Genomic DNA, 25,846 nt, shown 5'->3' with positions numbered 1-25,846 from the left:
ATTAAACCGATATCGACCGATTTGTACCGATTATTAACCGATTTGTACCAATTATCGACCAATTTTAACTACGTAAAATCAAGAAAATCGGGCTTTTTGTAAAACTAAAATTGAAAGATACTTACTTTGGTAACTGACTACACTGTAGATCTCAGCTAAGAGTTGAAATAAGTAATTTTGGTATATTTCTTTGAAAATAAACCAAGAAAAACACCAGTAACTCTCTTGCACCGCGATTGAAAGTCGAATGATCAATGGTAGACGTTAACGAGCTATTCAAAATTAGAATTTAAAGTCTAATAACCCTTAAGAGGCAATAAAATAATAGTAATTACGTACTTTACATCACCTTCCAAGGCAGAGATGTCTTCTATAACCACGGTTAACCACGCGTAGATTCTATTCTTCAAAAGAAAAATAATTGTCTTTGAAATATTTCCTTTTATAAAACAATGTAATTACGATAAGGTCTTTCAACCTTGGAAAGCATTGTAAATAGACGCGAAAATATTTTATTTACGCTGTAAAACTGAGTTGTTTTCAAGATTGTAAATTAATACGAAATAACGAAACCTTTTATATTACGAGATTCATAGTTTTTACCTCGTTTAAGAATTAAAATAATTAACCGACCCAAATTCATCGCGGTTTCTATATGATTGTATTTATTGACAAATTCGTTCGGATCTCTTGGATTTTTCCCAACGCGAGGGGTTTTTATTATCGCTTTGTTTATTGCGTATTAATTACGTAATATTGTCTCCTAAATTATACCTGGCTAGGGCAAACTAAAATCATATGGGTTCAACGCCTATAATTAATTGCTAGATGTTAATGAATTCATCATAATTGGATCTACGTCACCTTAGAAATTCCCACAGAGTGTTTGCTGGTAACTAACTTACTTGAAATATTAATAGTTAAGGCTGTATTGGGTGTTAGTAACAATGACGATGGTTGGTTAAATACTCGTTTTGGTAGTGCATCCAGACTGCTTCGCGGTTAGATTTATTTACTGTGAAATAATTCGGAATCAAGTTAAGACTTCTACGTCTTAGCAAAGTTATAAAATTTATTTTAAAATAAATTTTGTATATTCGTTTTTAGCATGAATGCATACAGATACTAGGAATTATAGTTTAGACATTTTCGCTCAAGGTATCTAGGCGCAATTTGTGATGGGAAGAGATAGGCTTATCATTATGCATGAGGAATTTTATCTCGCAAATAATCTATCTTTCTGCACACGCGTTGCACCTAGTCTGACCCTCTCATTTCTACTACCAACCAATGAAATCACAGTTATAAAGACGCTATCAGGTAGTAAGTAAGTTCTAAAGCCCGGCCCACAGAACCCGCGTAGATGTTACCATAGGATATATATGGGTCGAGATGATTCCTAGTGGCTGTATGCATTCTTGATTTTAGGGTGTGTGTAAATATTTCTTAAAATACCTAGCTGCTTGTCAAATAAACCAAGGTGGTTTATCATTTAAAACTAGGTCTCTCTTTATGTGTTTAAAGGGTTAGACATAATTCTCGTAATTAATTCTAAAAGTGAAGTTAACCCTGTTATTTAAATTTCGATTTTTTTTTGTAAATTTTAGCGTAATAACTGGTTTTAGCAAACGCGAACTCTTAGTTAATTTTTTTTATTATTTAATTTGCATTTAGGCCTAGATAACATGTCATAACCACGTGGTAATTTTTCTATTAAACACCTTAAATATAAGAGGGGATTATTATATTACTATAGAATTTAAGACATTTTGAGTTAATTATTGTGGTTAAGAACTTTACAAGGTCAAATGAACGCCTGGTGTGCTATCGTGATATAATAGAGTGAAAAGTTTAGTTTAGGGATTTGAATTTAACCCCAAAACTGGTTTTTTAATATTATTATTATTATTATTACTATATCTATGGAAGTACTGACTGCAGCATAATTTTAAATACGTTTTGGTGAAAAATTATTAGTGGGAAATATGTTGCTTCTTGTGGTTATTTTCTTGAAATTTCTTAGTATATATGGCGAAAGATTTATCAGTTAGCGTTTTGAGGACTGATATTCAAAAATGCAGTTACAGTTTCAAATTTTATTTTTATACATAATCAAATATTGTGCCCAAATATACAGTATGACCGACCGTTTACGCTGAGTGACCGGCCCCTCGACTTCTACACATTTAACTATATACAGGGTGTTTCTGATAAGTCTGTAAATAAATTAAGCGGTTCTTTGGGAAATCAATTTTGACTCGAAAATGCAAGTAACTTTTATCTCCATTTTGATTACCCTAAGGGACACTGTTTTTGAGTTAAGATTGCATCCAGAGTATTAATTTTACGGATGACCCCTTAAATTTAATTAATTAAGAAACTGATTAAGACAATGATTTATAATTCAATTAAGGGGTCATCCCTAAAACACTCTTTACAATCTTAACTTGAAAACAGTGTCCCTTAGGGCAAACAAAATGGAGATAGAAGTTACATTTTCGACTCAAATTGATTTTATAAAGAACATCCCCTTAATTTATGCATGCAGACTTATCAGAAACACCCTGTATAATACTTTTTTATTCCCCCATCAATTCTTTAATTTAATTTTTCTTTTAATTTATTTAAACTCAAATATGTTAATTGCCGCAATATCAAGGTTTTAACACCAAATTTTTATAAAAGTATAATTAGTTCTAAAAATAAGTTAACCACCATATAGGCTTAGACTATAATCTTTTAACGTAATCTCAGCTCGTTGAACCACCAGACTTTTAAAGTACTTAGTCATTCCATATATGGAAATGTTTACGTTTTTAAAAATATATATATATATATATATTTTAAATTTTATTTCACTCCTTTCAATAACAAACCACTCCCCGATGCTTTCTTCAAAAATAATTTTTAAAATTTTCCAGTACAAACAAAAGATACCTGCTGAATGGAATTTACCATAACCCCAAGGGATACTGGCGCCAATCACGCAGCTTTCAATGTTAATTAGAAATATCTCTTACGTAGATTAAAATTATCAACTCGTCGTCAGAGTTATTAGATTTAGCCGGAGATTTTAAAAAGTTATGAACCAGTTTAAGATGGTAGCGAAATTAAAGGGGAGCGTATTGAATTTCATAATGCGTTATTATATTAGTTGATGGCAATTTAATTTGACGGTTTTAGCTCCGGCGGCGGCCATTTAATGCGTACATAGATATTTTTTTTTCTTAAAAATATGAAGGTTAAACTTATATTCTCTCTTTAAAATAATTTTACAAGGCCGGGGACGATTCTTACGTATTTTGGCGCCTCGAAAATTAGGTTGCCAGAAATGATATTTTAAAGCCCAATTTGGCTATTTAATTAATATAGTTTCTAATTACTTTTGAAATTTCTTCAAATACTAAGTTAAAACGTTAATAATAGTAGAATAACCTAAAATATAATCAAAAATTCGCATAAACGAACTAATTTCGCTGTTATCGCGAAGTTTCACAAACACTGCAAGCGATAAGAAAGTGGCTATTTCTTAAGATATTGGGCGCCTTCTCCAAAAAATGATTTGCCAATCTCTAAAAGATCTTCATATTTAGTTACAATATCACGAAATCACGTGCTTTTTACGGATCCTTTCACTACTAGTTGAAATTAACAGGCTAAACTTGTTCATAACCAAACTATTTCTCGGCGAAGAAACAGCGTTTATTTTCTAGCGCTCATATGCTCTAGAAAATTCTTCAAATTTTTTATTAAATTTATTCCGTTTTTTCCGAGATAATGCTATTCTTTAACTTTTTGTCCGACATTAGAGCGGAATTGCAACCTTCTAACTAGCGTTTAATAGGTTCTAGAGTATATACTTTAGTTCTAATAATTAAAGTTAATTTTAATTAAGCGTAGATTTATATTAAAATTTCAAAATACGTTCTTTAACTAAGGATTTACAGGTAGGAAAGAGACCATTCCATTAAATGCTTGTAGAGAAACCAACGCGCAGGGGTTATTTCCATGGTGCCAGAGGGAGCTAGCCCGAGTTCAGTACTACACGCGGATGGAGGCTAGCCAACTCGCACTGCCTGCCTCTAGCGGCGCTTCTGGGCGCCAGGGAAATAACCCAAGAAGGTGACGACCCCCTAACCGCCCCTGTGGTGTTTGCTTCTCTTGTTGAATTAATGGAGTAGTCTATATTGATATCGATGTATACCTTTTGTGACGTGTTGTTATGAATTTGTTATTTCTATATTTATTATTGTACCTTCATAATATGGTTAAGTAATCTTTAGAATTTTATTTTTGCATAACCTTGACCAATATTCAAAATTATTAATTTCAATGGATGATTATTCATTTTGTCCATGAAGTAAAAAGAAAACTATTTGCCCTTTAAAGATAGGGGTAACCTTCCCCTTGTTTACGAAATGTTATTAATGAAGGGATGAAGCATTTAAATTTAATTGTCGCTAAAATGATAGGTTTAAACGAGAAGTCGGTCAGTCACTCGGTAAATCAGTGTACAGGCTGTGCCTGTACTAATCAGATACCAGTTATGTAATCTTTATTAGCTATATCCTTGACAGTGATTACACGTAATCGGAGTACAGGGAATACCAGAGTAGTAACCCCCTCGGCTCGGTTTGGAAAAAATTAAGTACCAATAGATGCATTGAAAATACCGAGGGGCACGCCACTTTTAATTTTCGAGTATCTTATTATTTTAGTTTAAATATGATAAGTTAGATGAAATTAGATTAATTGTATACTCAAAACAGCCCATGCCCATAAAGTAGTACAGTATTGTACCCATAGTATTGATGGTTTACACACATTCATATCATTTACACCAGGAGACCGGGCTACCTGAAGGACAAAAATCCCTATGTCTTTGTCTTTCAGGTAGCCTGACCTTCTGGTGTAAATGGTATGAATCCTCCATGTGTGTAAACTATCTGTAAATGCAATGATCCCATGCATTCCCCGTTGTGCATGGACTTCAGCAACAGTAACCCAAACCCAACCTCAACTAAACTTAGTCAATTTATACCTTAAATAATAGGAGAGAGTGAACAAAATAAAGACGTTACCCTTTGTGTGGATTCTTCGTACTCTCGTGAGCATGCGATTACTGGACCGACTTGGAACTCCGAAAGATCCTTGCGTCCGTATCATCTACCAAACCATCGTCCCAATTTCTTATCACGACATCCGCAAGCCCAATTGTCCAACGATTAACACTCGCTTCAATCTACTCGATCTGAATCGACAACAATTACCCTTGAAGAAGTACAAGTCCAATCACCCGTCTCGACCAGAATGGTGGAGAAGCGCCAAACCGGTCAGATTCGACTCGTCTTTGATTCCGATTCGGGCGAATTCCAACCGGAAGCTGACACCCGAGGAAAGCAAGTCGAACCTAAAGACTTGAAGACAACGAGACAATGGGTCGTTTTATTGTTACTCGGTTCTGGAAATTTGCTGGTCGCCGCTTGTATGTCTTTGCAAGCGCCTTTCTTCCCGCAAGAGGTATAACCAAACACGTCGAATACCAAATCTAATTTCAGCAACCCGTTAATTTTATCGATAAAATTTGTTGTTAATAGAAAAAAAGAAAAATTTGAAATCAATACGGAAGCGATAGCGTTACGTCAAATATTTAGCCTCAAATTTGTTCAAGGGAGGCTTAATTGCTTACTCTTAGCAATTAGAAATATAATTCCTCATAGGCCTATTGCTATTATCTCAATCTTTTCAATTATAAATACAAATATTTTGCTGAGAGATAAAACAGACAAAATCTATTTTAATAAGACTTAAGTTAACAACAGTGTTTAATTCAATTTCCCTTTAAATTAACGGCAAAACCCAGGGTAGGGTGTTGGGAGGAGTTGTCGCGATTTCAACTTGTCAAAAGTATTAGGTTCTCACGCTATGTACTCAAAGTTTATCGATACTGACCCGGCCTGTCCTATAATTTCTAATATTATATCGTGTACACTCGTAGGCCGAGCTGAAGTTTCTAACTCCGAAAGAGTACGGAATTCTATTTGGAACTTACTACTTGACTGTGTTTATCTTTTCGCACGTTTGCGCTAAAGTTGTAAGTATATCGATATGTTTTCCAACATGGTCTATTTCTTTTAAAATAAACCCTAAATCAATAAGATTGATTTGTTTACTTAATTGTAAATTAGATAAATAGCGTATCGCCCAAGTTAATGTTTGTATCGGGTCTCTTGATGACTGGAGTTTGCTACATCTTGTTTGGATACTTGCATCAATGTCCTGGTGGTTTAACTTACAAGACTCTTGCCTTCGCGATACGTTTTGTTGAAGGGGTCGGGTCAGCGGCTTGCAAAACAGCATGTGCCACCATCATCATGATGGAGTTTCCTGATTCGATGTCTTCTCAATTTGTAATTTTGCTTTTTTATTCCTCGCGTTTTTTGGGATCTCGATGAGTTTTGATCGGGTTCTAGATCAGGTTATGATGGGGTTCTAGATCAGGTTTTGATCGGGTTCTAGATCAGGTTTTGGATCGGGTTCTAGATCAGGTTCTAGATCGGGTTCTAGATCAGGTTCTAGATCAGGTTTTGGATCGGGTTCTCGATTAGTTTCGGATCGGGTTCTCGATTAGTTTCGGATCGGGTTCTCGATTAGTTTCGGATCGGGTTCTCGATTAGTTTTGATCGGGTTCTAGATCAGTTTTGATCGGGTTCTCGGTGGGGTTGAACGAGTATCGATGAGGTTGTATAATCAAAAACCATCTCCTTCCGAACAGTCCAACATTGAGATGTACTTCGGCGTTGGCTTGTTAATTGGTCCGATAGCTGGTGGAGTCCTTTACGAGAACAAAGGATACACGACGCCATTTTTAGTCTTTGGAATCACCGTCATATTTTGCACCATAATCGCGGCTATCTTGCTACCAGGACTCGAAGAGGACGAACAAGAGGAAGAATTTCCAAAACCCAAACTTCAACGAAAAAGCAAATCCTTTTGGTTGAATTCCACAGTATTCGTTCAGTACAGTTCCGTCATGGTAGCCACAATGTGTGTCGGATATAATCAAGCGGCGCTGGAACCACACTTGAGACAATTTTCACTGACCCCAGTTGGTGTGGGATTGGTATTTGTGGTCAGCGGAGGGATGTACGCTTTGGCCTCACCCGTTTGGGGATCTGTTTGCGAGATGCAGGTAATTAATACTCGACAATCTGTCAGTTGAGTTGACATCTGAATCCTCAATTAAATCAATTTAATTTTAGGCAGTACCGAAAATTACATCTGCCGTTGGATGCATGTTTATAATTATGTCTTTTTTACTTATTGGACCCGTTACCTTCATCAATGCTAAAACGTAATACATTTTATTTTAAGATTGCGAAATTTAGGTAGGTTAATTAACGAAATTATTTATTAATTAGACAATTATGGATGATCGTGTTCTCATTGGCTATTTTCGGAATTGGCTTAGGGGCATCATTGGTTAGCGCGTTTATTGACGTACTAAGAGAAACTCTGTAAGTTACACGCTTTACAAAAATTAACAAATCAGAAAGGCTAACTGAACTTTGACCTTATCTTATTTATAGGCGTCGTGGTTTTCCAAACGACATAAATACATTCGCATTAGCTTCCTCGTTATTTTCGTCAGCAGTAGCCTTAGGGTAAGCGTGGTGACGTAATTAAGCCTAAATAAGTACTTCCGGTCAACTAAAACCAATTTGACCTTTTAACCTTTAGTTATTTCGCTGGTCCATCCATTGGCGGATATTTATTAGAAACCATGGGTTACCGTAAAGGTACCTTGGTTTTTATATACGCCGAATGCGCTTTGGTAATTATAATAAACTAAACTTTAATTAATTAATTAATTACTAAGCGTAATTAAATTAAATTTGTACTCGTAGCTCTGCCTGTTTACACTTTACATCTTATGCGAAAGCAACGGGGATACTTGCGATTGGCCAGAATACCCCAGTTTAGAAGAATCGCAGTTGCTAATGTCCGACCCCAGTTTCAGTGTGGAAGCATTTGACAGCGATACCTTAGAGTTTCCGTACAAACCAGAGGGTTTCCACGGATTCGCCATTAAACATAGTTACACAAAACCGGAGGCCAGGGTCAAAAGGGTCATGCAATTCCATAGGAAACCAGCCAGAACTTACGGGACGACACTATAAAGTATTAATTAAAATAATTGACGATGAAATATTAATTATTTTGAATTAATTTTTATTTAAAATTATATAATCAATAGTAATAATTGTTTTGGGTAAAGGGTTAATTGATACTTGTAATAATTAAAATACTTAATGATTATAGCATTCAGGTATTGTTTTTTTCATCATCATAATCATCATAAACATGTACAGGTAAGGTTAAATCATTTTTTTAAATTTATATAATCAAAGTAATAATTGTTTTGGGTAAAGGGTTAATTGGTACTGATAAATAATTAAAATACTTAATGATTATAGCAGTCAGATATTGTTTTGTTCATCATATGCTCATAATCATGTACAGGTAAGGTTAAATCATTTAGACCTATGGAAATAATTGAACATTATTTATCAATTTTTTTTCACTCTTTCAATCGTATGACTGTTTTGTAGTGATGTTTATCACTTAAATCGTGCGTTTATTTCATGTACGTTGACTTGGTAATGACTCATAATAATTCTATGAACTGTTTTCCTCAAGATGTTTCGTTACGTAGACGCCGCGTTATTGTATTTTTTATTTGGCATTTGAACAAAAATTGGTCTTGACCATGAATCCGACGCCGCTTGAGTGTTTTTCCCTGGTTGCTATTACACCGCTCTACACGCCAATGGAAAGTAAATTAAGCCAAAGTTATGAAAACGTTAAGTTTAAGAATACTTTCATCCCTTTTTATTCATACCTCAAAACGTAGAGAAACAAACATAAGAAAAATGGCAAATTTTAATAGAAGTTACATACATTTTCGACTCAAAAATAGAACGTGCATCCCACAACAATTGCCCCCCGTTTTTGAAACACCCTGTATTGTTTTACCTACAACATTAAGCTTATATAATTCCTTTAATTTAAAGGGAGTATCGCCCTAATTATTTTAGTCTAAGAGTTTCATATTTCCCAATTGATCACGTGGGGTTAATCACTTAAACAATATACTCCATTTAAAAATATTTATTTTTTACTTATTTTTTAAGCCTTTAACATTTTCAAGCTAATTTTCTTCTAACCCTAATTATTTTCAAATACTTTCCTTTTCCCCCATTTCTTGGGTTTTAAAAATTCCCCCATCTATTTATCTTTATAAGAATTGCCGACAGTCTCTCTTAAAGCGTATAATACACTCGTCAATTGGTCCTAAAGTGTTTTATAGTACATATCCTAACTTTAATACTTCAGTAGTCATGGCACAAAAGTTGGTCTATGCCGTCCTCATTTCTGTCTTGGTTGTTATGAACTTCGGCAAAGTCTTTCACGCCTTTAAGTTGGATTTAAACTTGGGTTTATTCAAAATTGGGAAATCGTTGTTGGATGTGGATTTTTTGGGACGTCAGGGTAATACTGACTTAAGTCAGGCTACTCTTGATCCGGATACGTACAGAACTCTGGTGAGTTGGTATTGATTTATTGGCGATTTATTGGTTTCTGATGTCGTTCGACTTCGGAGTGTTTTTTTTTCCGATTTGAAAAATTCGATTCTTGTTTTCAAATTGTTTTTACAGTTTAAATATAAATACATACTAAAAATATATACTCAAGTCTCATTTGTAGTTTTGGAAGTAGCCTAAATTCCCAGTGAAAATAGCTTTTTTATACGGAAACTAAAAGCTAAGGACCCGACTTTAAAATTAACATATTAAATTAATTAACTATTAATTTTAAGAGTGAAATATATATAAATATATTAGCGTAACGTCACGCCATATTAATGCTTTATCACATGCAACGCAACGTGTTAACGTAAAAGTAAACTGTAATATAAATTGTAATTTAATATTTAACCTGATAAACTTTATCATATATCGATACTAAAACTTTCGAATTCATTTTATGTCTAATGGTAGAACGAGCCAGTTTCGTATAAGGGGACCTAATCAGGGAAGGGACTGGTTTTCAAATCCCTTATGAAGAAGTAGCGCTTTAATCACTCATAAGATGTAGAAACAAACATACTGTAAATGTACGAGATTTCTAATTAATATTCGCAAATTGGAAATCCATATTTTTATTAATCAACAATATTAACCTAAATAAAACAATTCATTCTAATTACTACAAATTCAAAGGAGCAACGCCCAATAATTTAAATGCCACAACGCCTCGTATTCTGCCAAATAGATTTTGAGAATGACCCCTTATTTTCCTGGTAATATAATATAGTATGCCTTGTAAGGATGCAAATAACTACCACAAGTGACAATAGATCAAAATTCCATAAACATTGACGTTGAATTTTAGTAAAATAAACATTGTTCGCATGACTGCATTTAAAAATAATTACACCGTAATGTCGCTGGTTTATGTAACGATATACCTTTCACTTTCGAACAATTTCATGCGTGTAGAACTTTGAAAAAAAAACGAGAAGGAAATAGTTTCAAAAACATCTTTTGTGTTTCTACAACCCTTCAAATCCCTACATTTGATAAGCGATTTGTTCAATGGCTTCAATTATCATCTGTATTTTTCCTTCATTGTCAAACACCGTGTAATTTACATTACCTTGAAATTTAATAGCCGGAGTTGATTACCAGTAAAGGATATCCAGTGGAAGAGCATGACGTCATTACCAAGGATGGTTACGTCTTGGGGGTCAAAAGAATTCCGCGAGGTATCAATGATCAGGATGACGCCAAAGTTCGACCACCCGTTTTGTTGCACCATGGACTCTTGAGTTCGGGTTGCGATTGGGTTATGAATGGACCACATCCTAATCAAAGTCTAGGTTTCTTATTGGCTGATGCAGGGTATGACGTATGGATCGCTAATGCCAGGGGTAATACTTATTCCAAGAAACATACCAAATACACCAGCTATGACGCAAATTTTTGGCAATTCTCGTAAGCCAGTTTTAGCAATACTTGTGTCATGAACCATTTATTCATTTATGCAACTCTTTCTTAAAGATGGGATGAAATGGCTTTAATTGACCTACCAACAGTTATTGACCACATATTAGCGGCCACCGGTCAAGAACAAGTATTTCACGTTGGTCATTCCATGGGAACTACCGTAGCTTTCGCTATGTTGTCCGAATATCCTGAATATAATAAAAAGGTCAAAGCGGTCATGGCGTTAGCACCCGTGGCCACTTTAGGTCATATTACAAGCCCCATTAGATACTTGGTGCCCTTCGCAAATGACTTAGGCGTGAGTTGGATAAATTTCGTAGACGTAAAATAGGCCAAAGTTAACCACCCTATTTTTTGCAGTTCATTTTAGCAATGTTGGGTCAAAATGAATTCTTACCTAGTTCGACTTTACTTCATATTTTCTCCGATTTAATGTGCAGTCAACAACCGTCTAGGGATTTGTGTAACAACATTGTTTATCAAATTGGGGGTGGAAATTCGCGACAGTTAAATGAGGTCATTTAATTAATGTTTTAGAGACACGCGTAGTGAAATTGTTCTTTATTTTATTAATTGTAAGCTCTTAATTTAATTATTGCATATTTTAATTAGAGCCGATATTCAGTAATTTCCCATCATTCTCCCGCTGGGACGTCTACAATGACAGTTTTACATTACGCCCAGGTAAATCAATTAGGCTTAACGTTAACACGGTTTTCTATGAGAAATTTCAAAAAACAAATATTTTTGAAAACTTTAAGTTAATTGCTTCGAGAGAGTTCACAAAATACGATTATGGCAAGAAAGAAAACATGAGGGTTTATGGACAGGTAAGCTTAATTATGTTACTAATCCTGATTAGTGTTAATATTAATCACCTAAATTAAAGAATCACCCTCCGAAATTCAATATCGAGGATATAACCACACCGATTGCTTTATTTTGGAGTGATAATGATTCATTGGCCGATCCAACTGACGTGGCTCTCCTGGCACCACGAATTAAAAACCTTATTGAAAATTACGAGATACCATTACCGGAATTCACTCATATTGATTTCGTTTATGGAATAGACGCCAATAAATTAGTCTACCAGAAAATCATATCTGTTTTAGATACTTTCAAGGAGTGATATGACGTAACTCGAGGTCATGCACGAGCTGACCTTTATTATTACTATTTTTTTGAGATTATTGTTATTTTAAATTAAAGGTTAAGTTTGACGTTTTGTTTCCCCTTAATGATTTAATTATTACATATTATTTACATACATTAACATACTTAGATACATTTGTTATCTGAGAAAAGCTCGAGTGAACAGCACGTTCTTTTGAGGAAGGTTTATTTTTTGGTATTCAAAGTGACTTTTGATCTTAAAATAAATATGTCCGTATTAATAATAATTAACGAGGAACGTACATTTGTCCGTCAATATAATTTAAAAGGGCCAAATGTATATTTATCATAATTTTAAACAAATAATGCTATACGATTTGAAATTTATATTAGTAGATCTTGAAAGTTATAAAGGTACGTTGTTGGCTAACGTCATATCGTTTGCTTTTACATCGGTTTTTTCCAAGACAGATGTAGATTAATCCGAAATTATAATAAGCTTAAAATTATTGTTAGTTTTTTTTCCGATTTTACAATAGTTGGTGTATTTTGCATAATTTTGTTATTATCTTTGGTGGAAAATTTGGTCCGCGGACAGGATGCGTTTCGTCAAGTATTTGAGGTTTTTCTAGATACGAAATTTATGGATAGTTTTCAATAAAGTTGCTACAGAACAGTCCTCATCGCACTCTCAGCTTAAACTTCATTGCAGTGTTGTCAGGGTCTCTCTGAGTCAAGTTGGTCTAGTACTGACTGAAACATTGAACTACAAGGAATTGTTATACATCCCACAATGCGTCGCAATATCTCATCGTGTAAAAATCTTATCGGAGTTTGGGAAAAGAAGAAAATGCTTCAACAAATTTTCGTATTTGATTTTTTCGAGTTAATTTAACTTTGAAAAGCACACAAATCAAATTTATTCCCACGCCTATTTGCCTATGCAACGCCTGAAGGCTCTGTAGAAAACTCTACATTATTCTCGTGTTTCCAACGGCCTGTTCATCACACGTTTGTTATAGTGATGGCCCCAGAAACGGGAAAATGGTTCATCTACTTCGCGCTGATGTCCATCTTAACCGCGATGACCTTCGGACAAGGAATTAACCTGCCAAATTTTGATTTATTAGAAACATTTAAAGTAATACCGACTTTAGATCCGGATACCTACAGAAGACTGGTGAGTTGGAATTGACCGTTGATTATATGATATATCTTGGGTTTATTTCCGTTACATTATATTGAATAGCCGGAACTGATCACCAGTAAAGGTTATCCGGTGGAAGAACATGACGTTACTACCAAGGATGGTTACATCTTGGGAGTCTATAGAATCCCTCATGGTATCAAGGATCAAAATGATAAGGTGGCTCGACAACCCATCTTGTTACACCACGGACTCGCTTGTGCCGGTAGCGATTGGGTCATCAATTCACCCAATCAGAGTCTCGGTTTCTTATTGGCTGATGCCGGGTATGACGTATGGTTAGCTAACACCAGGGGTAATACTTATTCCAAAAGGCATATCAAATATACCCCCAATGATGACAAATTTTGGAATTTCTCGTAAGAACCTTTTTGTATAATTTTCCATCAAGAGAAGTATGCATATTGATATTTCACCTATTTTACAGATGGGATGAAATGGCTTTAATTGATCTACCAACAGTTATTGACTACATATTGGCAAAAACTGATCATGATCAGTTATTGTACGCTGGTCATTCAATGGGAACTACCGTAGCTTTCGCCATGTTGTCCGAATATCCGGAATACAACAAAAAGGTCAAAGCATTCATGGCTTTGGCACCAGCGGTTTATTTGAGTCACATGACCACCCCCCTTAGAAACTTGGTGCCATTCCAGGACCAAATAGCTGTAAGTTGTCATTTTTTTTTTGTTAACAGCAGTACTTATACATAAATGCCGTATTTTTTTTTTTTTTTTTGTAGTCAAGTTTTAAATTGTTGGGTCAAAACGAAATTCTCGCAGAATCGGCTTTGCGTAACTCTTTCACTGATTTAGTGTGTAGTCGACCACCTATTAGCGTTTTGTGCAGAGATATTTTCTTTTATATCGATGGTGGTGCTTCAAATCAGATAAATAAGGTGTGTTATGTTTACAGCGTGTTTCTGATAAGTCTGCATTCATAAATTATGGGGGATGTTGTTCTTTGGGAAATCAATTTTGAGTCGAAAATGTAACTTTATGACATTTTGTTGCCCCCTAAGGGACACTGTTTTCCAGTTAAGATTGCATCCAGAGTATTTTAGGGATGGCCCCTTAAATTTAATTAAGAAACTGAAACAATGATTTCTAATTTAATTAAGGGGTCATCCCTAAAACACTCTTGAAAATCATAGCTCGAAAACAGTGTCCCTTAGGGCTAAATGTCATAGAAGTTACGTTTTCGACTCAAATTTGTTTTGTAATTAATACTACAGAGCCGATTGTCGGTCATCTTCCATCATTACCCCGCTGGAGCGTCTGTTAATACTGCTTTGCACTTTGCTCAGGTAGACCTAATCCATAACTACTTTTGACACGGTTTACATAATATTTTGATACATTTTCTGCCATAAAAGACGGTGAAGTCGAAGAAATTTACGAAATTCGATTACGGAAAGATTAAGAACATCAAGGAGTATAGACAGGTACGTTTTTCATCTTAATTACCTACATCGTCATTTAAATTTTTCATAAAATCGTTCAACCTGAAGCTCAAACCACCAAAATACAATATCGAGGCGATAACCACCCCAGTTGCTTTGTTTTGGGGTGAGGGTGATAACTTGGTCGTTCCAACTGACGTGGCTCTCCTGGTACCTCGTATCAAGAACTTAATTGAAAACTACAAAGTACCTTTACCAGAGTTTGCGCACGAGGACTTTGTTTACGGAATGGACGCCAATAAATTAGTCTATGAGAGATTGATGGCTATTTTAGAAGATTACAGAAATTAAGGAAGGACAACACGTAATTTTTAGCACAATTTGAGTGAGATAGCACGTCGTTTTGATTGTTCACGTTTTTAAGGGAACACGTTTGCTCTATACCATGTTGATCTTTTTTTATTATTATTAATTATGTTCAAATAAAAAAATTACTTAATGTAAAACCATGTATTTTATAATTGCGCTCACAATTTAATTTATTACAATAATCTATGGTTATCACACTTTATTATCACACTCAGTTCAAAACATTACATTTATGTAGTGTTTTAGGTTTTTACAGAGTATACGGTATATGCGAACGATAACGACTCCATTAATCTTTGGAATAATACGCAGAAGTATACTAACCCAAAAGAATTAAGCGCCAATTTGCCTGTTTAAGATACTAGAATATTGCACCGAAATATCTCGCCTTATTTCTTTGAAGACATGAAGTCTTTCATTTAATTTACTTTGTACTCGTATGATTTTCACTAAACCTACGTATTCGCTTTAATTGGTTTTAAGTTGAATCTCTTGTTTATTTTCTCATAACGCGATTATCCGTCTCTGATTTATTGTGACGAAAAACGTTGTCCACTGATGGGTCTTGTTGAAAAGGGTAAATGGTTGAGCCACAATGTATTCGTGTCCATCTTGGTCCTTACAAACTTCGTCAAAATGTGTCATATGTTGGAATTTGAAGTTGTTAATTTATTAGAAATTGATCAAGATGCCTACAGAAGTCTTGTGAGTGGTCAGCTAGGCGCTTTACGTTTTTTGATTTACTTTCTATTTGACAACGGTGAATTTTGACAGCCGGAGTTGATCACCAGTAAGGGGTATTTAGGAGAAGAACACGACGTCATTACCGTGGATGGTTACATTTTGGGCGTTTACAGAATCCCGTATGGTATCAAACACCAGGATGGTGTTGAAGTACGTCAACCCATTTTGTTGCATCACGGACTCATGAGTTCAGGAAGCGACTGGGTCATAAATGGACCTGAACCCAATAAGAGTCTCGCTTTCTTATTGGCTGATGCTGGATATGACGTATGGATCGCTAACTCCAGGGGAAATACTTATTCTAAAAGGCACATTAAGTATAGCAGTAACAATCCGAGATTTTGGAAGTTTTCGTAAGAATTTTTGTGATTTTTTACTTGTCAAAATCAACTTATGTGTGGGGTCTTATGACGCAAATAGATTAGACGAAATTGCTCTATTTGATCTACCAGCTGTTATTGACTACATATTAGAAACTACGAATCAAGAGCAGTTGGTATACGTTGGTCATTCCATGGGAACTACCGTAGCTTTCATGTTGTTGTCCGAATTTCCGGAGTATAACAAGAAGGTCAAAGCCGTCATGGCCTTGGCACCTGTAGCCTACGTGGGCCATTATGCAAGTCCCATGAAAATTTTGGTACCCTTCCGGAACCAGATTGCCGTAAGTTATCTATCTATTAATTCTTAAATAAACTTACGTAAACCTTACACGTGTTGTAGTTTATTTGGAAATTGTTTGGTCAAACCGAGATTCTAAAGACTTCGTCTTTTCGTAACTTTCTGATCGACGTAGCGTTCAATGATCAACAATTTAGGGAAATTTTCAGTTACGTATGGTTTTTTATCCTTGGTGGTTCTTCCGCACAGATAAGTGAGGTGAGTTGTTGTTCAAAAGTCTAATTCAGATTTTGATCAAGTGACACATGCCGGTTTTTACGATATTTCAGAACCGATTGTCGGTCATCTTCCATCATTACCCCGCCGGAGGGTCTGTAAACAGTTTATTACACTATGGCCAGGTAATCCATAACCTACTTTAACATGTTTTTCATTAAATTTTGATCCTTTTTCTACTGTCAAAGATGGTGGCATCGAAGGAATTTACGAAATTTGATTATGGAAAGAAAACGAACATGAAGTTTTATGGACAGGTACTTTTTTGTTTTCTTCATCTTATTTTGTAACGATTCATTTAATCGTTCAACCTGAAGGACACACCTCCGAAATACAATGTCGAGGCCATAACCGCGCCAATTGGGTTGTTTTGGAGTCAGGGTGATCTCTTTGCCGATCCAACCGACGTGACGCTTCTAGTACCACGTATCAAAAACTTGGTTGAAAATTACAGGGTACCATTACCTGAATTTGGACATGCTGATTTCGTTTTCGCAGTTGATGCCGATAAATTAGTCTACCAGAGATTAATGGCTGTTTTAGAAGATTATAGGAATTAAAGCGGCTTTAAAATAATTTTTAATCTTAAATTATCGTGTAAATTAATTATGTCTTTAATAATAACGGATATTGATCATTTACAAGGAACTTTTGTCCATCAATATAATTTAAAATGACCTATTGTATTTATTATAGTCCTGAAAATTTAATAAGAAGCATAAAGTTTATTTAAATTTCTCACTTTATATGCGTTTTAAGTGAAGCCACGTAGAGAGTCACCTTTACAAGCTCTTAGCATGAGATCATGTAGAGTTACAGATGTAGATTAATCCAAAGTTATTACGAGCGTCGGTTCTTTCATGGATGTCTTTTAGGGTTTCGTGGCAAGTTTTTGTCATGGCCATGATCGATTGATCAGGGTATAATTGACGAGAGAAGAAAGTAAGATTTGTACAGGTGCTGACGGAAAGTGGAGTTTGTCACCATTGTGTAAAAAATCTTAAAGGTGTTAGGAAGGGGAAGAATGACTAACTAAGGTTGATGGTTGACTTCGAGTTAATTTTTCATTTATGTCATAAATTACATACCCACTCTTAACTTAATACACAGGTAATGACTGTAGAGAAAAAAAACGCTTTGAATTTAAAGCACTTGAAATTGCATTCGTGTTTCCAACGGTCTGTTCTCCATTTATTTATAAATGATATCCTCAGAAATGGGAAAATGGTTTAGCTACTTCGCGCTGAAGTCCGTCTTAGCCGCGATGACCTTTGGCCCAGTAATTAACGCGCAAAAGTTTGATTTATTGAAAGCATTTAAAATAATACCAACTTTAGGTCCGGATACTTACAGAAGTCTGGTGAGTTGGAATTGACCGTTGATTATATGATAGATCGATCTTGGGTTTATTTCCGTTCAATTATATTGAATAGCCGGAACTGATCACCAGTAAAGGGTATCCGGTGGAAGAACATGACGTCACTACAAATGATGGTTACATCTTGGGTGTCTATAGAATCCCTCACGGTATCAACGATAAAAATGATGGTAAAGTTCGACCACCCATCTTGTTACACCACGGAATCATTTCTACCGGTACCGATTGGGTCATCAATTCAGCCAATCAGAGTCTTGGTTTCTTATTGGCTGATGACGGGTATGACGTATGGTTAGCTAACGCCAGGGGTAATACTTATTCCAAAAGACATGTCAATTATACTTCCAATGATGACAAATTTTGGAAATTCTCGTAAGAAACTTTTTGATATCAAGAGAAATTTGCAAATTGACATTTCACTTTTTTTACAGATGGGATGAAATGGCTTTAATTGATCTACCAACAGTTATTGACTATATATTGGTAAAAACAGGCCATGATCAGCTATTGTACGCTGGTCATTCCATGGGAACTACCGTAGCTTTCGCCATGTTGTCCGAATATCCGGAATATAACAAAAAGGTCAAAGCCGTTATGGCTTTGGCACCCGTGGTTTATTTGGGCCACGTTACAACTCCTTTGAAATTATTGGTACCATTCCGGAACCAATTAGCTGTAAGTTTTGATGTTTTTTGTTGATGGTATTAGAAAAGTTACAAAGTATTCCTTATATTTTGTAGTTCATTTCTAATTTGTTGGGTGAACACGATCTTTTTCCGAGCTCTGATTTGGCTATGGTTCCAAGCGATATAGCGTGTGGTCGTCCACCATTTAGAGTTCAGTGTAGAAATATATTGTTTTTTGTCAGTGGAGGCGTCTCAAATCAGATAAATGAGGTAGGTGAAGTCCAATCCGGAAGTATATAATACTTCTCTTTGCGGGGTGGTTTTAACATGATTCTTCCCAACATCATATTAACATTTGGAGCAAGGTTATTAAACCGAATCTGAAGTTTGATGAGCGGGAGAGCAAACAAAAAGTGGTGAGCCTGAGAAGAATCATGTTACATAACTAAAGTGTTAAGAGGATGCAGAGTGTCATCCTTCTTCCATTATACCCTTCTGGTAATAAGGGGCTATTTGTGATATTACAGAGCCGACTATCAGTGTACATTCATCATTTCATCGTTGACAAAACGTCTATAAAAACGTTTTTACACTATAGTCAAGTAATTCATAAATACTTGTAACATGGTTTCATTTTGATTAATTTCTTTTGTAATTAAAGGAAATAGCATCAAAGGAATTTACGAAATTCGATTACGGAAAGTTTAAGAACATCAAGGAGTATGGACAGGTATGTTTTTCATCTTAATTACCTACATCGTCATTTAAACCTTTCATAAAATCGTTCAACCGACCTGAAGGTCAACCCTCCGAAATACAATGTCGAGGCGATAACCACCCCAATTGCTCTGTTTTGGGGTCAGAGTGATACCTTGGCTGATCCAACTGACGTGGCTCTCCTGGTGCCTCGTATCAAGAACTTAATTGAAAATTACAAAGTATCTCTACCAGAGTTTGCGCATGGGGACTTTGTTTACGGAATGGACGCCAATAAATTAGTCTATGAGAGATTGATGAATATTTTAGAAGATTACAGAAATTAAGGAAGGACAGCACTTGAGTTTTAGCACAATTTGAGTGAGATAGCACGTCGTTTTGTTTTTCGCGTTTTTATGCTTTAGGTTTGCTCTACCATATTGACGGGATGAACACCAAGACATTGGTGATTTAGTCTACTATATAAAGTATTGTCCATTTTACCAAACCATGGGCACTGAGGAGTGAGGAGATTGTTGGGTTTAATCCATGAATAAAATTTAATCAAATAAAGTTCAAATTGAATTGATTTAATAATCAATTAATGTACATTTTTATAATTTTGATTGCACGTGTTTTTGACAAAAACCTTAGCTTCCAATAAGCTTAAAACACCCCATTTTAAAAGTCTCTCAAAACTATTACTCAGTTTATTTTTAAGAGACTTCGATGCAGTGTACTGCAACAGTGTCGTTAAGCATATGTATACGCTAATTGATCCATTAATCTTTGGAATAATGTGCAGAAGTTGATTAATTAATCCAAAAGAAAAACGCGACTTTATCCTTGTAGAATATTTGAATCAAAATGTGCAAAAGCGCACAGGCGCTTTGATGACTTTGAGTTCATATACTTTATTATGTACATCGACGCTTTTCACAAATCATTTCCTTCAACGTTTACTTTATTAATTGTTTATCATTCAATTAAGCAATAGCAATTTTCGAAGATGGCTCTAATAGAAAATGGAAAACGGTTCATGTCCATCTTAGTTGTTATACACATTACCCAAATATGTTTAGGTTTTAAACAACTACTTAATTTTGATCCTGATACCCACAAAAGTCTGGTGAGTTGTCATCAGGCACTTAACGTTTGGTTTTCTTTCCATTTGACAACGTTGAATTCGATGACATGTAGCCGGAGTTGATTACCAGTAAAGGATATCCGGTGGAAGAGCATGACGTTACTACCAAGGACGGATACATCTTGGGTATCAGCAGAATCCCGCGCGGTGCCAAGCACCAGGATGACGGGAGATGTAGACCACCTATCTTGTTGCACCACGGGTTTGCCGGTTCGGGTGTCGATTTTGTCATAAATGCGCCTGATCCCAAGAAGAGTTTAGGTTTCTTATTGGCTGATGCCGGATATGACGTATGGATAGCTAACGCTAGGGGAAATACTTATTCCAAAAAGCACATTAAATATACCAGTGACGATCCGAAATTTTGGGAATTCTCGTAAGATTTTACTGCAAATCTTGTTTTCAAATTCAAAGCCACTAAATTGTTTGATGTTATGACGCTAATAGACTAGACGAAGTTGCTCTATTTGACCTACCAGCTGTTATTGACTATATATTAGAAACTACGAATAGAGAGCAGTTGATTTTCATTGGTCATTCAATGGGAACTACCGTAGCTTTCGCCATGTTGTCCGAATTTCAAGAATATAACAGCAAGGTCAAAGCCTTCATTAGCTTGGGATCCGTCGTATATATGGAACACTTTTCAAGTCCCTTGAAACTTTTGTTACCTTTCCGGAACCAGATAGCTGTAAGTTTTTTCTGATTATTTTCTCGTACCAAAAGAAGTGTCTTCAGAGTTCAGACGCGTATTTTGTAGAATACTTTGAACAAGACTGGTCATTACGAAATTTTTCCGATGTCCGTTTTGCGTAATATTTTCACCGATGTCGTCAGCAGACGTGTACTAATTAGGGAATGGTCAAGTGATATGTGGTTTGATATGTGTGGCGGTGCTACCAGTCAGATTAATAAAGTGCGTCATATACTAAAATCTATTTCAGATTTTGAACAATTGATAATGGTAATGTTGTGAAAATTACAGACACGATTTCCGGTGTACATTCATCATTTTCCTGCAGGGTCATCTTTAAACAGTTTTGTACACTACGGTCAGGTAATTGAAAACTTCAAGGGCGTTAGGGTTAAATAGTTCTTCTTTTAATTGTTATTGTCCATTTTCTGTAATAAAAGATGGTAGCGTCTAAAGAATTTAAGAAATTCGATTACGGAAAGACAAAGAACATCAAAGTTTATGGACAGGTATATTTATTTTATTGGTTGTTCGTTCCAGAAGTGTATAATACTTCTCTTCGAGAGAAGTGTAGCAGCACAAAGCAGGGAAATTGTGACTTGATTCTTCCCAACATCATTTTACATTTATTCATTTCAACGTTCAACCCCTGTAGGAGAAACCTCCAAAATATAAGGTTGAAGCCATAACCACACCAATTGCTCTGTTTTGGAGTGACAGCGATACTGTAACCCCTCCAGCTGACTCGGCTCTCCTGGCAAGTCGTGTCAAGAACCTAATTATTAATTACAGAGTACCTCTAACGGAGTTTGCGCATCCGGACTTTCTTTTCGGAATGGATGCCAGTAAATTAGTTTACGTTAAAGTCATCTCCGTTTTAGAATCGTTCAAAAATTAAGAAGAATGTTGGTTCACAAAGAAAGAATACAAAACAAAAGAAACTACTCTGAGTGTCACATATACTTCCACTTGATACAACATTTAATATTTATAGGGGTTTCTTAGTTATTTTAAATTAAAGGTTGAAATTTTTGTCAGTACATAAATACATCACTGTGTATGAATTTTATTTATTCCTGGCAGATTTTCGGTGAAGTTTATTTTACTGATCCAACACAAACAAGAACATATTTCTTTCAAACAAAAAAAGTATGGATCTTTGTTAAATTTTCAGCCTTTTGTATTTGATACAAAAATTCACTTTTCACCAGACCTGCAAATTTGTTACACAAATAAATTCCCAAGATTTAACACCTAACTTCTTTTCAACTTTTGCGTATTTATTGGACGCATTCCATGAAGAAAGTTAACTTTAGTATACTGAACTCGCAAACAATTATGGGGCGAATTTTGTTCCGTAGCGTTTTGGTTTCTTCACTTGTAGTTCTAGAGTTAATTGGAAACGTCTTTGGATTCGATTATAATTTAGATTTAGGGGGATTGGAATCCGTTAATAATTTCGATTTAGGGGGATTCGAATTCAATAATACTTTTAATTTGGCGGAATTCACCAACTTCTTAACTTGCCCCAGTCACGTGGATCCGGACGCGACGAGAAATATGGTCAGTAGAATTTGAACCTTTTCTTAGAAATATCATAAGTTCATAAGATAAGTTCTATAAGTTTGTCACTTGGTACTGAGAGCGTGTCATGAAGTGAGTGAGGTAGGTCATAGATTCGAGGTAAAGCGAAGATGCCTGGTGAGGCGCTGTCAAGGGCTTAGTACAGAGTAAATAGGAAGATGGACTGCAAAACCGAGTGTAGCCAATCAATTCTCGCTTGCCGTTCTCCCTAAAAACTAGCTCTCAGTAAGTCCTTAGCATTACGAAGTATAGGTAGCGTCTTACTTATGGAACATATCTTATATATATATATATAATTTTCAACTAACTAGAACCTAATCAGCTCGATTTAGTGATGAGTAAAGGCTACCCCTGCGAAGAGCATACTGTTAAAACGGAAGATGGATACATCTTGACGTTGTTTAGGATACCACGTGGTAGAGATGAGTCCTCGTGTCCTGAACACCGAAAACCGGTACTATTAGTACACGGACTGTTATGTAGCGCAGACTATTGGTTCCTGAACAATCCCGACCAGAGTCTTGGTTTTGTATTGGCTGATAATTGCTACGACGCATGGGTGATCAGCTTGAGAGGAAGTAGATATTCCAAGAAGCATGAAACTATTCCAGTTAGTCACGCGGAATTCTGGAATTTCACGTAAGTGACAACTGGCACGCAACCCATAAAGAAAAAGTGTTCGTAGTTATAATACACTGTTAAATAAATTAAAATATAGTTACCATGAAATGGGGGTGTTCGATATTCCAGCGACCATTGACTACATTTTGAGCAAAACTAATTCGAGTTGCGTCTCATACATTGGTCATTCCATGGGTGGAATGGTTTTATTCGTTGCGACGTCTGAAAAGCCGGAGTATAACAGCAAGATCTGTCACGCCATAGGTTTGGCTCCCGTTGCCTTTATTGGCAATAGCGGATGTCTCACCAGGGAATTGGTGTTATCTGCGGATTCAATAAATGCGAGTCAACTTAACACACGTATCAAGCTGTTATATGCGGGGTGTTTCTGATAAGTCTGCATCCATAAATTAAGGGGGATGTTCTTTGGAAATCAATTTTGAGTCGGAAATGTAACTTCTATGACATTTTGTTTGGTCTATGGGACACTGTTTTCGAGTTAAGATTGTATCCAGAGTATTTTACGGATGACCCCTTAAATTTAATTAAGAAACTGAACAGACAATTATTTCTAATTTAATAAAGGGGTCTTCCCTAAAACTCAAGTCTAATCATAACTAGAAAACAGTGTCTCTTAGGGAAAAAATGCAGATAGAAGTTACATTTTCGACTCAAATTGCCCAAGCTCAATTTAAGAAATAGACTAATGTGAAACACCCTGTATTTCCCTTAGCGAGAAGGTTTTAGACGCAAGTAACTTTATGCCTATTTCTCGGGGTTTTTTCGGCCCAAGTTCAAGGGTGAAACTATAGTAATTTAACTTAATTTCGTACAGTTTGTTTTAAAGACGTTGCATATATACGAGTTTCTACCCAATGAGGGTTTGGAACGCGACGCTGCTTTTAGATTTTGCACGTGTTTCCCTAAATTTTGTGCAGTGATTGAAAACTCCCTAGTAGGGGATAACTGTGGTCATCGAAATTTGGTAGAGTGAAGTTTCAGTTTGATTCGAGTGATTTTGTAATTCGTTGTAATGGTAATTTAGATACTAATTTTAGACACGAATGGGAGTATATGCGGGTCACATTCCCGCTGGAACGTCCAACAAAAACTTGATACATTTTTCCCAGGTAAACCCATAATTTATTACCGTTGATTCTCGTAAAATATTTTATTTCAAAACGAAGGGGGTGAAAACCAATGAATTTCAAAAATACGATTACGGAAAAAATGGAAACTTAGAAAAATATGGACATGTATGTACATTTTCAAAGTTTATCACGGGGGTAAACACTAGTGGAGAGTCGTTTATTTAAACATTAAATAATTTAATCTTAATTAAGGAATATCCTGATCAATACAATCTTAAAAACATAACAATCAGTGGAACATTTTTTCTGGGAGACAATGATTGCTTGTCCGTCGAGACTGACGTCACCCGTTTGGTATCTGAGCTAACAAACAGTAACGTGGAAGTTAAGATGGTCCAAGACAAGTGCTATAATCATATGGACTTTGCCTTGCGCCCAGACAATTCTTGGCTTAATCTTAATACACTAGAAATATTGAATGCTCTTTAGTTTGGTAACAAAATATCTCAAATATGAAAAGGGTTAAGAATTATTAATATATGTTTTTTTCTTTTGGGTTTTATGGATTCAATCGGTTTAAAATAAAAATTTCACGAAAAGGTTTTCTTATTCTTCGTTTGTTTCCACATTTTCGCGGAAATTCTGAAACCACGCGTGTCGAAAATAATTTAACCTAATACATTTATGCACGACATTATTCATGTTTTTGGCACTTCCCCAAAGAAGAAAACCTTGGACGTTTATAGTAATGTGTGCGTAGTTTTCAGACTAGGAGGATTAATACCATTAAACCAGGAGGCCAGGATACTTTGTACTGCTCTTTGTCCTTCAAGTATACGCCTAGCCTCCTGGTGTAAATGGCTTCAATCCTCTTATTCTGAAAACAATTATGTATTCAAATGCGCGAACGTAACAGTAAAACAATTTTCCCTAAATTTCCGGGGCGTGTTCAATCGATCACCTTTATAGTTCTTATCTCTTGTTAAAGACCAAAAAAAAAGACAAATAATTACACGAAACCTTGTGTAACTGTTTTCAACCGCTGAGTATGACAAAGCCTGAAACGTACTCTACGCTTTTGAAAGGCCATGTCGTACCTGCTGGTACTTACCTATGAATTGTGGTCAAATATCAGATTGGGAAAAGGTTGTACCTTATCTATCATTTAGTTCGCGTTTGACTTCGTGAGATCCGAAAAGGCG

The 25,846-nt window shown here is 35.6% G+C and overlaps 7 protein-coding genes across 7 annotated transcripts; all 7 read left to right on the top strand.

The window, feature by feature from the left end:
• The first annotated feature begins 3,660 nt into the window (after positions 1 to 3,660).
• Positions 3,661 to 8,324, top strand: LOC149676947 (MFS-type transporter SLC18B1-like). Its single transcript, XM_089837880.1, has 10 exons — positions 3,661 to 3,947; positions 5,054 to 5,520; positions 5,999 to 6,094; positions 6,189 to 6,410; positions 6,776 to 7,192; positions 7,263 to 7,354; positions 7,422 to 7,517; positions 7,590 to 7,664; positions 7,741 to 7,834; positions 7,908 to 8,324. The coding sequence occupies exons 2-10, from the start codon at positions 5,311 to 5,313 to the stop codon at positions 8,178 to 8,180; spliced, it is 1,575 nt and encodes a 524-aa protein (XP_089694006.1). The 5' UTR covers positions 3,661 to 3,947; positions 5,054 to 5,310; the 3' UTR covers positions 8,181 to 8,324.
• Positions 8,325 to 9,205: 881 nt separating this feature from the next.
• LOC149676946 (gastric triacylglycerol lipase-like) lies at positions 9,206 to 12,244 on the top strand. The gene is made up of 7 exons (XM_089838502.1): positions 9,206 to 9,605; positions 10,735 to 11,057; positions 11,124 to 11,367; positions 11,430 to 11,585; positions 11,682 to 11,753; positions 11,831 to 11,899; positions 11,959 to 12,244. The coding sequence occupies exons 1-7, from the start codon at positions 9,402 to 9,404 to the stop codon at positions 12,199 to 12,201; spliced, it is 1,311 nt and encodes a 436-aa protein (XP_089694628.1). The 5' UTR covers positions 9,206 to 9,401; the 3' UTR covers positions 12,202 to 12,244.
• A 965-nt stretch (positions 12,245 to 13,209) lies between these two features.
• Positions 13,210 to 15,155, top strand: LOC149676945 (gastric triacylglycerol lipase-like). The gene is made up of 7 exons (XM_089838574.1): positions 13,210 to 13,365; positions 13,435 to 13,751; positions 13,820 to 14,063; positions 14,138 to 14,293; positions 14,630 to 14,701; positions 14,771 to 14,839; positions 14,906 to 15,155. The coding sequence occupies exons 1-7, from the start codon at positions 13,210 to 13,212 to the stop codon at positions 15,146 to 15,148; spliced, it is 1,257 nt and encodes a 418-aa protein (XP_089694700.1). The 3' UTR covers positions 15,149 to 15,155.
• Positions 15,156 to 15,724: 569 nt separating this feature from the next.
• Positions 15,725 to 17,367, top strand: LOC149676944 (lipase member K-like). The gene is made up of 7 exons (XM_089838573.1): positions 15,725 to 15,871; positions 15,941 to 16,263; positions 16,331 to 16,574; positions 16,634 to 16,789; positions 16,861 to 16,932; positions 16,996 to 17,064; positions 17,125 to 17,367. The coding sequence occupies exons 1-7, from the start codon at positions 15,725 to 15,727 to the stop codon at positions 17,365 to 17,367; spliced, it is 1,254 nt and encodes a 417-aa protein (XP_089694699.1).
• Positions 17,368 to 18,023: 656 nt separating this feature from the next.
• Positions 18,024 to 20,180, top strand: LOC149676943 (lipase member K-like). Its single transcript, XM_089838572.1, has 7 exons — positions 18,024 to 18,167; positions 18,241 to 18,557; positions 18,617 to 18,860; positions 18,926 to 19,081; positions 19,339 to 19,413; positions 19,473 to 19,541; positions 19,612 to 20,180. Exons 1-7 carry the CDS (start codon positions 18,024 to 18,026, stop codon positions 19,852 to 19,854), a joined length of 1,248 nt encoding a protein of 415 aa, XP_089694698.1. The 3' UTR covers positions 19,855 to 20,180.
• A 336-nt stretch (positions 20,181 to 20,516) lies between these two features.
• Positions 20,517 to 21,360, top strand: LOC149676942 (lipase member K-like). The gene is made up of 3 exons (XM_089838571.1): positions 20,517 to 20,636; positions 20,708 to 21,030; positions 21,102 to 21,360. The coding sequence occupies exons 1-3, from the start codon at positions 20,517 to 20,519 to the stop codon at positions 21,358 to 21,360; spliced, it is 702 nt and encodes a 233-aa protein (XP_089694697.1).
• A 1,906-nt stretch (positions 21,361 to 23,266) lies between these two features.
• On the top strand, positions 23,267 to 25,133 carry LOC149676941 (lysosomal acid lipase/cholesteryl ester hydrolase-like). Its single transcript, XM_089838570.1, has 6 exons — positions 23,267 to 23,571; positions 23,651 to 23,894; positions 24,389 to 24,538; positions 24,612 to 24,683; positions 24,741 to 24,809; positions 24,897 to 25,133. Exons 1-6 carry the CDS (start codon positions 23,267 to 23,269, stop codon positions 25,131 to 25,133), a joined length of 1,077 nt encoding a protein of 358 aa, XP_089694696.1.
• Positions 25,134 to 25,846: the final 713 nt, after the last annotated feature.

This window comes from Phalangium opilio, unplaced genomic scaffold (assembly GCF_054372755.1).
Source record: "Phalangium opilio isolate 3A_F unplaced genomic scaffold, DU_Popi_V2 ptg000045l_1, whole genome shotgun sequence".
In the NCBI taxonomy this organism is placed as follows: domain Eukaryota; kingdom Metazoa; phylum Arthropoda; class Arachnida; order Opiliones; family Phalangiidae; genus Phalangium; species Phalangium opilio.
This window is presented reverse-complemented; position numbering and strand designations above follow the sequence as displayed.